Source organism: Suillus clintonianus (assembly GCF_016758775.1).
Source record: "Suillus clintonianus strain FC179 chromosome Unknown DEU56scaffold_223, whole genome shotgun sequence".
Classification (NCBI taxonomy): domain Eukaryota; kingdom Fungi; phylum Basidiomycota; class Agaricomycetes; order Boletales; family Suillaceae; genus Suillus; species Suillus clintonianus.
The window spans coordinates 1-13,876 of NW_024539447.1; the positions used below are offsets into that span (position 1 = coordinate 1).

The 13,876-nt window shown below is 49.1% G+C and overlaps 7 protein-coding genes across 7 annotated transcripts; 5 read left to right on the forward strand and 2 right to left on the reverse strand.

Annotated features, from left to right (window-relative positions):
* Positions 1-326, forward strand: DEU56DRAFT_689371 (uncharacterized protein; the record flags this gene model as incomplete). Its single annotated transcript, XM_041347088.1, has 1 exon — positions 1-326. A coding segment is annotated over one exon (326 nt), but the record flags the coding sequence as incomplete, so codon positions are not given.
* A 928-nt stretch (positions 327-1,254) lies between these two features.
* Positions 1,255-1,842, forward strand: DEU56DRAFT_749975 (uncharacterized protein; the record flags this gene model as incomplete). Its single annotated transcript, XM_041349493.1, has 2 exons — positions 1,255-1,443; positions 1,510-1,842. The coding sequence occupies 2 exons, from the start codon at positions 1,255-1,257 to the stop codon at positions 1,840-1,842; spliced, it is 522 nt and encodes a 173-aa protein (XP_041200708.1).
* Positions 1,843-2,600: 758 nt separating this feature from the next.
* Positions 2,601-3,417, forward strand: DEU56DRAFT_920325 (uncharacterized protein; the record flags this gene model as incomplete). The annotated part of the gene is made up of 4 exons (XM_041358426.1): positions 2,601-2,804; positions 2,857-3,045; positions 3,098-3,194; positions 3,251-3,417. The coding sequence occupies 4 exons, from the start codon at positions 2,601-2,603 to the stop codon at positions 3,415-3,417; spliced, it is 657 nt and encodes a 218-aa protein (XP_041200709.1).
* A 569-nt stretch (positions 3,418-3,986) lies between these two features.
* On the forward strand, positions 3,987-4,887 carry DEU56DRAFT_939581 (metallophosphoesterase domain-containing protein 1; the record flags this gene model as incomplete). The annotated part of the gene is made up of 2 exons (XM_041358871.1): positions 3,987-4,761; positions 4,808-4,887. The coding sequence occupies 2 exons, from the start codon at positions 3,987-3,989 to the stop codon at positions 4,885-4,887; spliced, it is 855 nt and encodes a 284-aa protein (XP_041200710.1).
* A 366-nt stretch (positions 4,888-5,253) lies between these two features.
* Positions 5,254-5,655, reverse strand: DEU56DRAFT_688400 (uncharacterized protein; the record flags this gene model as incomplete). Its single annotated transcript, XM_041347058.1, has 2 exons — positions 5,254-5,480; positions 5,538-5,655. Coding segments are annotated over 2 exons (345 nt in total), but the record flags the coding sequence as incomplete, so codon positions are not given.
* Positions 5,656-8,412: 2,757 nt separating this feature from the next.
* On the reverse strand, positions 8,413-10,745 carry DEU56DRAFT_920328 (uncharacterized protein; the record flags this gene model as incomplete). The annotated part of the gene is made up of 7 exons (XM_041358427.1): positions 8,413-8,454; positions 8,506-8,785; positions 9,489-9,597; positions 9,657-9,918; positions 10,049-10,242; positions 10,296-10,566; positions 10,623-10,745. 7 exons carry the CDS (start codon positions 10,743-10,745, stop codon positions 8,413-8,415), a joined length of 1,281 nt encoding a protein of 426 aa, XP_041200712.1.
* Positions 10,746-12,495: 1,750 nt separating this feature from the next.
* Positions 12,496-13,643, forward strand: DEU56DRAFT_762432 (uncharacterized protein; the record flags this gene model as incomplete). The annotated part of the gene is made up of 3 exons (XM_041350693.1): positions 12,496-12,672; positions 12,721-13,056; positions 13,119-13,643. 3 exons carry the CDS (start codon positions 12,496-12,498, stop codon positions 13,641-13,643), a joined length of 1,038 nt encoding a protein of 345 aa, XP_041200713.1.
* Positions 13,644-13,876: the final 233 nt, after the last annotated feature.

Sequence of the window (13,876 nt, forward strand, 5' to 3'; positions counted from 1 at the left end):
TTGCCCCGAGCGATCCAAGTGGTATCAGGGGCATGCGTCGCGAGTATGTTCGCGCATGTCCAATATGGAGAAATGAGTACCCTCGTTATGATTGTGTCTTCGTCAACACGAATCCGGATCTCGACGGGATGAGGGGTATGGACGTTGCGCGAGTGTTGAGTTTTTTCTCTTTCACATACAAGGCTGAATTATACCCATGCGCAGTTGTGCGGTGGTTCGATACAATTGGAGATTCACCCAACGAAGACAACGGAATGTGGATGGTACAGCCTGCTCATCACGCGAACAACTCTCCCCATATTTCCATCATTCATATTGACTCAATCTACCGCGCCGCACACCTTTATTCCTATATACGGTACTCAATTTATTCCTCCGCAACATCAGCACCATCAGACTTATGATGTTTTCCGCAAGTTCTATGTTAATAAATACGCAGATCATCACGCATTTGAAATCGCATTTTAGACTTGTTCTGTACGGTCCTTGCTTATTACACTTTAATTCAACTTTTTTGAACTTCGCACATGAACTTGTTTGCACGCTGGTCCCACTTTCTAATAATTAGAAAAAGCAGCCTTTAAGGTACTGTAGAGATACGACACTAGGTTCGTCACAGGTCACAGCCATCAACGAATCGAACCTATTTGGTGTGACTGTCACACCAATTTTTTGGGGGCCGAAGCTAATTTGTGACATGTGGTAAAAACATACAAAAAAACATATAAAAAACATACAAAAAACATATAAAAAACAACAATGTCCAGCTAGATTCTACCTGTTACTTCTCAACTTTATAATAAGATATGAATCAGACAAGAAGCCTTGACAAAATCACAATTTCCGAAGCTATTTTTTATGTGGTCACAGGTGACAGGGTAATTCGAAGCTGTGACACTAAGCGTGACTTTGTCACGTGCTGCACGTGACGAAGCTAGTGTCGTATCTCTACAGTAGTTCCAAATTTTCGTTCGCAAGAAATAAGGGCCATTAAGTGAAATAAGGCGAAATAAGTAATTGGTGAATTTACTGATGCTGCCTCAGCACCCACTTTGGCCTCTTCAGCCCGCAGACCAGCCTGCAGCACCAAGGCTGTCCGGCATTGTACCGACTGTGACTCACCCAGCGGTGTCTGCATTGTCGATGCAGGCCGTCACCAACCCAGTCCACGTACCTGCACAAACCATCCCACCAAGAAATCTTGCCGTCGTCCAGCTCGAAGATGGAGAGCTGGCATTTGACAAGACCGCTGTCATGCGCCCACCGGCAGTGCGGTTCTCGACTGACGTCAGTGCTCTGTTCAGAGAGTGGCACTGCTCAACGTACCTGGTCGTGAATGGGCGCGGAATCCCCATCAAGTACTGGGGGGAGGTGTACAAGAAATGCGCGGGAGAGAACAGCAAGGCGTGGGCGCTGCGAAAAGTTCAATGGGGGCAATGGAAGGTGAGTTATAGTTAGTACTCACGCACAAGACCTTCGGACCGCTGATGCCTTCCATTTGAACCACAGTTCATTGTCGAGGAGCGGTCACGTTTCGCGTCAGACGACGCATTCTGGGCAGCCTGGAGTGATGCCAGTGGACAGCGTGCTGGATACACCCAGATCTGCGACACTCTGCAACGTCAGCGTGTGCAACGAGATGCACAGGACGCCACAGCGGCTCGCACATTCTTTGGCGGCAGCCTCGACCACTCGGATGCCAAAGGGGCCTTCACATACCTGAAGTCTGGTGTGGCAAGGCTGATGAGCAAGGATGTCGACGTTGCTCGCAAGTGGAGGGACTTACTTTCTGCAGACAGCGCTCTCGCCCAGCGCTGGGAGGAGACGCGCAGCCCTCGCTAGTGAGTTGGTATGACGACGACGGCAAACGACGGCAAACGACGACGACGGACAGCGTGTTTTTCCCATCGTTTGAAAAACTCGGACTTGAAGTTCCACTGGTGCACGTTGTTGGACTGACCTGTCCGAGCCATCTGCCTCTTTTCCACCACCTACCTTTGGCCTTTTCCTTCCCTTTTCCCTCTTCCGTTTGTACTCGCTCCTTCCGCACGCCCAGGACAGCATTATTGTTAATTTGAACCATAGTACACTAAATCCCCCCACTAAACTCCCTAGCTAATTCGTACCTACCTAGAAAACCAACCACCTACTTTGTTATAATAGAGGCACCTTTCCCTCCCGCTCACTCCCTGGCCCCGCAAACGACGAAACGCGCAGCATCCGCCCTCGTTTCCCCCCCCTTCCCCCTCCGCCAGGTGCCAGGGGTCCCGCCACCTCAAACCGTGAACCACACCGCAAATCTCCCACGGCCGACGGTGAATTTCTCCCAGGAAGTGAAGTTGGCATGTGGAACATGTGGACTCCTGGCACCACTTACTGCGTATCGTTGTATTTGTCACTAGAGAATCACGTAACAGGGCGTGGAACACACTGCCTTTCTACACTCACAACATCGATTGAACGGATTAGGCAATGAAACGCAGGAGAACAGTCCGTTCGGGAAATTTAGGTGTGGGGTTGAATCAATACGCTGTCCCGTGTGTTTATAAGAATTACAAGTCGAAAGTTGGTCCATCTTTACTTTTTTCTTTGACACCACAATGACTGAACCCCTCCCCGAAGCCCTTCATAACATACCCCTCCCCGTAGCCCTTCGTGACATATCCCTGCCAACGAGGGGAATATGTTTTTTTTTCAGTGGATACCCCAATCTTAAAAAGTATTGGGGGTCACTGCAATCAGATCAAGAGTTCGAAGCCGTTAAGACTAGAAATTGCTCTATCCTAGCCAACGCTATCACCGGCGTAAGTTATCCGACCCCCTGCCAGCTGAAGCCAGTGCTAACATACCTCAAAGGGGGGCGTCGTCCTCGCTATCAATGGCGTATTCGTTACCACAAGCTCTCCGGTGACCGATATTGACTACACATCGCCTGCTCCCTACTTTCTGTCCTTGACATCTCGCATGTTCGCCATGATCGCAATGGTGATATCCGGCCTGAGCATGATGCGCTGGCTCCACGCCGATCGAGAACGGACTAAAGAAGTAATGTTTGTTCTCCCACTATTGCTTACTCCGACTGACTCGTTATTATCAGCAAGTCAGGCGAGGCGGCTACTTCCTCATCTCCCACCTGTTATCAATCGTCACCCCCATGTTCTTCCTTGCCTTGTCCATGAGTTTGTTCTTCCTTGGTGAGTTGTTCCGTATCTTGATGCTCTCTTTGGGCCCTCATGCATTTCACCCTCAGCGATATTGATAGCAGGCTTTTCCTCCCAAAGCATAACCTGCCTCATCGTCACTGCACTCTGGATGGTCGCATACATCATTGGCATTGGGGCGGTATCTGTGGAATGGGTATTTGCGTGGAGGCACGCACCAGCCTCAAACGACGGAGAACATAACACGTCTGTGTAAAGCTAAGAAGTGTAACCGTCTGGGGCCACGGGCAGGCACCACAATGTACCTATGTATATTATGTAATTCCCGCTATGGCAGTAGTGGGTTTTGTGGTGTCATCGCCGAAAAAAACTCATCTTTCAACTCCCGGCAGAGAAATAGGTGACTACGATTTCCGGCCCCTGAACATCGCTGTTTCCGGTGGTTTGTTCGCACGATCTTTGGTTATTCGATGCTGTACAGCCAACGAATCATGCTCAGTCCAGATGTCAACATTGCGATCATGGCCAACATGAGCGATATCAAGGGCAGAAAATAGGGAGCAGGCGACTCACGAATAGTCAAAATAGGTTACAAGAGAGCCTTGTAGTATGTCAGCATCGGCTTGAAGCAGCTTGCAGGGAGTTGCATGCACTTGCCTATGTGCCTTACTATTTACGAAGCTAGTTTGAAATTTGAAAGCCAGCGGTACTTTACGTCGCTTAGTAAGCCCTAGTGTTTGATCTTTAGCGCCTTAAGCTCGAGTATGATCATATATGATCGATTGATCCATTGCTCACGCATGCATCAATCTTTTTCGAGTGAGCATGTCTGGCCTGGATGCGATCATCAATCGCAAGGCTCCGAGTCCATGGGAGCTGTTCAAGTCGAATCCTAGCTTTTACCTGGCTTCCAAGCTATATAACCGTCTCGGTAGACAACCGCCACATCGTTCGTTTTCTCCCGTCCGCACCATATGCATCTCAGACACCCACAACACCGATATATCTTCCCTGGTTCCACCCGGTGATATACTCATTCACTCAGGTGACCTTACCCATTCCGGCACTCCTCGTGAGCTCCAGGACGCTTTCGACTGGCTAGTCTCCCTTCCACATGAGCACAAAATCGTCATAGCCGGTAACCACGATACGTACCTTCAATCAGACGAGGGCCGTTTATGGGCCCACTCATGGCGAGAGCATGGCATCATTTATCTGGAGGATGAGGCTCACACTATTCAAGTGCGCGATCGCGCGTTCAAAATCTTTGGCAGCCCATGCACTCCGCAGCATGACAATGGCGCCTTCCAATACCCGCGTACGGGTACCACTGACAGCCCGGGCCGTTGGTCTATCATTCCCGACGACACCGATATTCTCATTACTCACGGTCCTCCGTACGGTCATCTCGACCTCTCTGGACTTGGTTGCAAAGCCCTACTTGCACGTACGTGGGAAATCTGTAGGACACACCCACCATTGCTTCACGTGTTTGGACACATTCATGGAGGTCGTGGAATTGAGAATATTCCCTGGAACTCTGCGCAGTCAATTTGGGAGGATATTGTGCGCAAGAAAGGGGGTTGGCTTTACACCGTGCGTTTGCTTTGGGCGATGCTTTTGGTTGGCCGGGGATAACAGTATAGGTACGGTTGCCGTCAATGCTTCTGTGGTAGGAGGTCCACGAGACCGTGATGTACGGCCTCCCGTAGTCGTTGATATATAAGAAGTATTGACGTGTTACGCAAACCAACTAGTGCATTCCGCTGACTAGACATGTCCTCATGCTGCAGTGACTCGTAGACGCTTTCCTCCCACTTACAAATTTACAAGTTTAGGTCAAACGCAATGCACCATGCACATAACCTTGCAAGACCATCATATACTTATCCCACAGGAAACTGCGCGCTCGTCACTGAATTCACTCACCCCTCCATATAATCTTTACACAACGCTTTTAACTCCTTCATCTGCGCCTCCTGGATTTTGATCCCGTACGCTTTCGCCTTCGCTTCAATGTCTGCGACCTTTATTTTCGCGCGCCTCCTCTTGGATTCCTGGATGAGGTATTGCGATGCATCGGACATATCACGACCACCTTAAGCCCAGGCTTATCGAAAACGACTACGCCATCTCGAATCGCTTCGTTATAGATGTTGGCGATAGTGTTGAGAGGGATGAAAAGCGCAGTGTGGTTGTTCATCCAGCCATCACCAAGCTGCATGGTCTTGGCGGCGCTTCCAATCGCATCTCGCAAGACGGGATTGTCTACGCTGTCAACGCTGAAGAAATCCACATCCGTCGTAGAGGCACGGGAATCTGGACGAGATTGTCAGTTGGGTCGACGTCATGGGAGACCGTTGGACGAATACGCACGAAGAAGAATCGTATTGATAGCGCCCCCAACAGCAACGACAGTGATCTGTTTTTTCTTGCCTTTGAAGTGTTTGGCAGCCGTTGGGTCGGGGCCGCGGTTGGTATCCTTAGCAGTGAGCTGCTTGCCTTCGACACCTGAAGAGTATGTTTAATCTGGCTTGTTGACGAAATTGGTGAGGCTAGCAGTATCGCTGAAACACTGGCCCATCGTGATACTCGGTGAGAAACAGTGAGATGCGCTCGAAGGCTTGATGGTGGTGCTTCTGCCTTCGTCTTTCCTTACATCTTGCCACCGGTCTCCTTACCACCCGGAGTGTGAGCAGGAACAGGCTTGCAAATGCTTTTCAAACTTTGATATCTAAAAGTCACAGACTTGTGTTTGAGTTTCCCGTGATATCAGACGGCGCCAATTCAATGGTAGGGGTCATTAGTTCCCGGTCCCTGTGGCGATCTCTCGACCTTGTCAAATTTCCTCGATACGACACACGGAGTTCCTGACTGAGAAACGCTTTCCCACGTTCTTGACCGAAAAACGCTTTCCCTCGTTCCTGACTGAGAAACCCTAGACTGTCAGTTGCTGTATAATAGACCCGCTTTTCCAAGAAGAAAAAAAAAAATTCTGGTCCGTCATTTAACAAATTTTCGTCCTTCTTTATTGTCCTGTGGGGCGAAGCCCTATGGTGGACACTACAGTCATTTAACATAACACAAGCAAAGACCAAACTAAGTTCAAAATCATAATCCTTTTCGCAGCCGTTATGTACATACGCTGATTTAGATGTCTCGCTCGCTCGAGGGAATATGACAGCTTCCAGAGCGGTTAAAAGAAGGAGCATGTGGAAACTACTAGCGATATCTAGCGTGATTTGATGATAGTCGTATACTTCCACATGAATTCCATCAATATTGTCCCAATGTTAGTGATGTACGTGACCAGCCAGAGCGCAGTGACGGTACGGAAGATGATGCTTTGGGAGCAAAACCCTGCTATCAACATCGCTGGGGGGAAGGGGGTTTGAAATATATGAGGGCCTAGGGAGAGCATCAAGTTACGGAACAACTCACCAAAGATAAAACAATTCAGGGAGCAGGCGACGAAGAATATGGGGGTAACTATCGATAGCAGGTAGGATATGACAAAATAGCCGCCTGGCTTGAGTTGCTGGTAATACTCTGGTCAGCATGTGTAGCGGAGCGGTATGGCGAAAAATCCTTACCTCTTGAGTCCACTGCCGGTCAGTGTGGAGCCAGCGTATCATGCTTAGGCCAGATGTCAACATCGCAATCATGGCGAGCATGAGGGATATAAATAGCAGAAAATAGGGAACGGGTGATGTATAGTCAAAGGATGGCACAGGAGAGCCCGTAGTGATGAAAACGCCACTCATAGCAAGGAGGGCGACAGCCTTTTGGGGAGTATGTTAGCGCCGGATTCAGCTCGCATAGAGTTGGATAACTTACTGCGGTGACAATGTAGGCCAGGACAGAGCACAACCTGCTCCTAACGGTTTCGAATGCTGGTTCTGATTGCAATGACGTCCAATGGTCTTCATCAGGAAATCAACCCGAAATTGATATGACCAGACAGGATTGGTAACCAAAACTCATTATGACACGTCATTTTTTAACCTTAGATAAATTTATTATGGTGTAACACATAGGTAAAATGAGATAAGACTATGCCAGAGAAATACCATCTTGGCGTGCATCTTGTAAGCAAACAACAGTGAGATAACTGCATGGCTGCAGGTCATCACATGTCTAGTAGAATTATAATCCACTGTGACATTTTTTAAACAGTGAGATATATCTTATCTGAATTGTATAGAAGGTGCAAGAACTACAATTGTGACAGCCTGCTTGCACGTCATTTTTTAACCTTAGATAAATTTACTATGGTGTAACACATAGGTAAAATGACCGGAGAAATCTAGTAGAATTATAATCCACTGTGACATTTTTTTAAAAGTGAGATATAGCTTAGCTGAATTGCATAGAAGGTGCAAGAACTACAATCGTGACAGCCTGCTTGTCTGGCCACTGCCAACATGGCCGAGCATTTACAGTAGACTTAGGCGTCCTATAGATACTAGCTTGCGCTCGCCGCATACTGCATAGTGCCGACTGAAAGGGAATCACTTGTAAGTATAATGTATAATTGATTAGAACTCCTAGCTACACATAAATCGTGACAAGCAGCACACACGACTCGAAAGTATTTACATCTGAATATAAGCCGCGAAGCCCCTTGTACATCCTGTGCGCCAAACTCCCAGCATCGACGAAATGAAAACAATAACTATTGGTCTATAGAAACGCTAAGGCACAAGCACATCAACGTTCTTATCACATATTCCACGACAGTATCTCAACACGTACATGGACCGCAGCCCACGTGTGCGAGGTGTGAGTCGTTACGACCTTGTGCAACGCCGCGTGCCTTGACGCTTTCTCCTCCTCCGAAATCACCAACCCGCGGTTCATGGCAGCCGCTACATCCCGCTCACAACACATCTGTCAATCATCCGAAGATTTTCGAAATGAACAGACACTACGCACTCCAAGATCCCAAGGATTCACTTGCAGCGCATCAGCCATATGCTGACTGATACCCATAAACTCGCTCAAAACGAAGGAAGAGCTCTTCGTGCGCTCTTGCGCGATCACGAACTCCATGGAGGTCGTGTTCATTCCGTCCGTGGCGGGTGTAGCTGTAGGTTTGGAAACAGATGAGGTTGGCGCCTAGCATTCCGTCAAGGATGTCTTTGCGGCCTAGGGAGGTGCGTTAGGTTAGTGTGCTGATTAGGGTGATCGAGGAAGGAATGTAGACGTGTGGGGAATGGGGGAGGACGTACGCGGTAAACACCTAAACACCTCAGAACTCGGGAAAGGCGTGTGCACGAAAAGACCGATGACCCTACGCGTAGTGTATCAGTACTCTTGCCGTCATCGTTAAAAAAGCACTCACAGCACCAGAATGCATCGCATTCCTGAGCATGCGAGGGACTAACAAGAGATGGTAGTCACGGACCCATACGAGGTCTCCTGGTTGGAGGACGCTGGCGAGGCGGGTTGCAAATGCCTGGTTGGCCTTTGAGTCGTATTTGGGGAGATGATTAGATGTGAGAGCGTTGGATAGGATGTGCGAGCATAGATGTGTGTATGATGATGGACCGGCACGAACTGCAAAGGAAACCCAAGGCCAACCTCTATAGCGGGAGGCGACGGCTCTATCTATCGAGGACCGACTACAACATGCAGTAGTGACTAACTACGAGCCAGGACTCCAGCCACTGCACCAGGACCCCCGGCACTCCCGCGGAGGACCTGCACCTTGATTAGATGCTGATCAATTTAAACACGCAAAAAATCTAGAACGGACCTGCTCATAATAAAATTTCAGAACTGCGCAAGGTACCTAATAACTAACATAGAATCAGAGCCATCCCTCCGCGAGTCCAAAAAGAACATCCATTAACTTATGACGACGAGGATGCTATTCTGATTCATACGAGGCACACGGTGTGAATTCCAACATTATGATAATTGGTGCATGTTATCTGTACACTAGAAGCAGGGTTCAAGGAAACGTGTAAAAGCTACTATTGTGTAAGCAAAGATAGTAGGGTGGAGGGGGGGGAGGGTTAAGTATTGTAGTCAAAGGGTGATAGGAGTACACTTGAGTTGGAGACGATGAGCGGTACCTTGCACCAGGCGAGTAGACATAACTCCAATATACATGTCATAGGTGGAACATGCGTCTGCCTGTCAAAAGCGCCGTCATTGGGCTGGGGAGATGGTAATTGGTAAAAAAACAAGTGATGGAAAAGGCAGCAGGAATAACATAAACTCAACCAAGGCCAACGTACAACAGAAGATACTTAAACATAAGTGAAAGCGGTGAACTTTGGAAAAGATGAATACCGTACAAACAACAGTAACACGTCTCACAGATGCGCAGAATCGGAAGATAGGGATGAGGTTGAATTCCAATCGTCAAACCAATCGTCGTCAGGTAGAGGTGATTCGATTGTCGTGGCACTTGCAGAAGATGCGCCTCCTGACGGGTTGACGGTAATGTTAGTATAGAAAACATCGAAACAGAGCTTTCATACTCACCAACACTGCGTGCTATGGCTTCAGATAACATGTCCACTTCGGACTGTGCGCGTTGCTTCTTCAAGTACATAATACGGAAGTCATGCTTGAGTTCGTCTAGTGATTTACTCGCTGCTTTGAAGCTGTTGATGTCGCTTTTGTCGGTGCCGATGCCTAGGGGCATGTTGATTTCCGCAAAGCATGCATTCGCGTATGCACGACATGCCTCGTCATCAACGCGGGCTTTCAAGTAACTGGGTAGGTAAAGAATTGATTCGCCAGGCTGCACGACGTCAGAACACCAGGCCACTCATAATATTAGTAATACTCGCCTTAATGAGCTTTTCCTGGAAGTGAGAAACGTTTGAATGTTGCAAGGGGTCAACAAGTGTTTGGCTAGTTTTATTGCCAACTTTCGTAGTGTCGTTGAAATGTGACGACGTCAGAAGCGATGCTTTGCGGCATGCGGAAAGCCACGTCATGCATTTGGATCGGGTGGTCTGTATGCGTTTAGAACAGTCGAATTTGACCGAGGTGAACTCTTCGTCTACTCCTTCATACCCGGCAGCGTCCATAGGCAGCGTCTTTGAAGCGAGGCACGATGCGGCTAGGAATGAAATTGAATTTTTTGGATACAGCCCTTTCAATAGAATAACTCACGTGAATTTGTTGAATTAGTTGTCGTGTTCAGTTTTTCGCACAAGTTTGCCATGGCTTTACTGAATAATGAAACCTCCATTTGTGCTCGGTACATCCTCTCCTCCATTAAGCACGTCCCTCTTTGCAGAAAAAGTATCGTGCTACTGTCCTCTTGCTGGAGCTGCGTCTGCGTAGCAAGCTCCTTGATGCTCATGTCGAGGAGAGCTATGAGATCGTGTGGGTCGACCGATTCAAACAGCACGGAGGCTGAGATGTACAGGGAGTCTGGAAGCTGGAGGTGGGCTTGTGGATGAACAGTATGAGAATTACTGTGAGCAGACTATGTACGATACGAATCCCAAGATTCTGGAGCCATAATCTCAGGCCATTCTCGGCATGTTCGATTTCCAAGAAGTAGGTTTTCAAAGGTGACCGGGACATAGAAAGAGAAGCTGAAATGATATTTGACATCATGAAAATGTATGTAGGGAGCAAGGGCCTCGCGGGATATTCACACGATCGTTGAATGCTTAGACCCTATAATACCAGAATTCTGGACGCGATGATGGCACATCGACGTTGTCCTAATTTGGACACAATGGCGCGCTGACGCAGCGATCAAACTTTAAAATAAATAAATTACTAAATTGAGACCGAAGAAATGATACTGACGATTCGACGAGTTTGCGTATCTGGATTTTTCGACTGGCCGATGCAGCAGACATCAGTGACTGCGCAACCAGCAACTCTACTCATCAGTAACTGAGCGTCTTCATTATCCCATCCAAAATCCTAACTGCATCTGGCATGTAGAATTTCTCGAACTGCAGCGCAGCTGGAATGCTATATAAAAATGAACTCTGTTAGAATACGATCAAGAGAGAGGGGGGGGAGAAACGGAGAAACAGGGAACGAGAAAAATGAAAATGAAAATAGAAAACACTTACTCCCACCCCGTAATCCTGCTCACAGGCGCCTCCAGCCTCAACAAAGCTCTCTTCCCGATCTCAGCAGCAATCTCATCCCAAACACCGCCCGTCATACCTGCCTCATGCACAATAACAAGTCTCTTCGTCCTGCGCGCTGTGGGAGAAATCGTAGAAGTCCGCTATAGTGATAGCGTACCGATCCTGCTGGGTGCGAGAATAGTAATCGACCCAAGGGGATAGCTCGGAGAGCAGTTCCTCAAGTATGAGCGAGGGGAACAGTGAAGGAGGAAGTGATGCGCTGGAGACAGAACAGCTGCTTGCGGGAGGATGCGTAGAAGGGTGCGGATGCGCGGGGATGCGGAGTATGCGGATGCGAAGTCTAGGGAATACCAGGTATGCGAGACAGGGAAGGTACCAGGTATCAGGACAGGTAAACAGGTAAAACGAGTAAGGTACCAGGTATATGCAGGACGCAACGGGACTGTCTTGCGAGTGAACTCAACTGAGTCTAGCAATAGCCAACTGTCGATGACGATGCGAGCGTTCGCACGGGATGAGAGGGCAAACAGATAATTGCTCAAGCAAGGAAAGACAAGGTAAGACTAAGCTAGTGACTCCGCAACACACAACCAGAGAGGGAATGTAGGAAAGTGCCGTCCATACGAGTCTGCGACGTAGTATATAACAGAGTCCGTAAGAAACCGGAACCGTATAAGCAGGCGCATATGTACGCGAAGTCGGAGGGAGATAATATGTAAGTAGCACTATGCGACCTCGTGCATGGGAACTGATATGTAACTGGTCCTGCGAACGGTTAGGAATTACTAACTAAGGATGAGAACGCACCAGTGAGGACGGACAGATGCAGACAGGACATGGACGGATAGTGCGTTGCGATGCGATGAGTGCATGGATTCCGCAACCTCGTGTGATGGTCCGCAACGGCCTGTGGAAGGTATGCGTGACTTCGTCCAGTAAGGGGAAATGGTGCTGTACGGGGCTGCAGCCAGATCGTCTCCTACACCTGCGGGAGACTCAAACACTGACCATCCCTGGTCAGCAGCATGCGTGGAATGTGGACTTAGCAAGGGACGTCCACGGATAAGTCACGTGACCGGGTGTGTCGGAACGGTAAATGAAAAGAATGCGGATGCCGGTGATCGGAGTTGCGGACTTTGGTGCTTCGACCCGGAACAAGGGTTCCGTTGTTAACACGTTGCGCACGCAGTTTTCTCGTTCCCTATAACCATCTTCCTTTCCATTTTTCTTTCTCTTTCTTCCCATCCTCTACCATGCCTCCCTTCGTCTTCATCAACAAACCTCCAGTGGATGACGAGTCTGCACGTTTGCGGAAGGAATTCGCGTCCCTTGTTGCGAAGTTGGACGTGACTATGAAGGTCGTTCCGGACGATCAACCAGAGTTGATGGAGGAGAAGCGGGATTGGAATAGGCAATGGGATGAGTTGTCCGTGAGTACCTGTTGCTTTCCTTATTGATTCGCATTGACTGGCGCGTAGGCTTCGTTTAGCACATGCTTTGCTGCCGCGCAGAAGCGTGGGCTACAGTTCTCATTGTCCGCAGCCGATACCGCCTTGGTCAAGAGCGGGAATCTGACATACGCAATGCACGAGTGTCAGTTGACCGAGAAGATGCAGGACGACCAGGAGAAGATGGATGTGGTTTTGGGCAACGCTAGTGCTGGTGAGGAGGATGCGGATGGAGAGCCTGAGGTTGCGAGTACCAAGGTAGCGACTTCTACCAAGCGTCCACGTAAGGCGGCTGGTAAGGGAGCTGGGAAGACGAAGAAATCTCCAGAGGTGGTTCCGTCTGAGGCCGATGAGCCGCAGGAACCAGTACGTCGTTGTTCAGTGTCTTGCGCAATGGAGATGCGTTTGGCTGACGATGCGAGTTGCAGAAGCTTGGTGGTCGTGCGATCGCCCCAGGACCTAAGGTCGACCACGTTCTTCCCTGTGCCAATTGCAGGAAGCGTGACAAGCTTTGCAGTGGTTCGCGGGGCCAGCAGTGCGATCCTTGCAAGGTTGCGAGGACCAAGTGCGAGTACTCGTCTTTCGGAAAAGCGTCTGCGAAAAAGGGTCCCTCTGTTGCGTCGACGCCTCCGGTGGCTAGTGGATCTCATTTGTCCGCACCTGGCCCTATCCGGCGTACCGTTTCTTCTCCGGAACGTCAGGTGTGGGATCCGATCGAGGTATCTGATGGTGAGATGGGGAGTACTGCTAGGCGTCGTTCAGTTGCGACTGGGAAGGGGAAGAAGATAGCAGTGGAGGATGATGTTGAGGATGCGGAGGACCTGGAGGAGTTGCATGAGATGCGCCAGGTGCGTGCAAAGCTCATGCAAGCGTATAGCATGATCTTCGAGGCCACCCTCGCACTTGACAAGAGGGAAGCGCGCATCCTTAAGAAGCGTGCCGCTCGCAAGTAGATACCTATCTCAACCTGTTTTTCCATCGCATCCTGTTTGTACAAATAGAGGTGATCCTGGCGTCCGGTCCAATCCATATCCATGTCTGTCCGGGTCCCCACTGAATGCCTAATTAACAAGAAAAAATGGTAAGTGCGTGAATACGGTGCTATTTCGAATGAGAGTCAAGAATTTGAGAACGTGTCTTGTGCGTGCGGAGTACCGTCCGTCTTATCTTCGTTGTGCAACTGCCT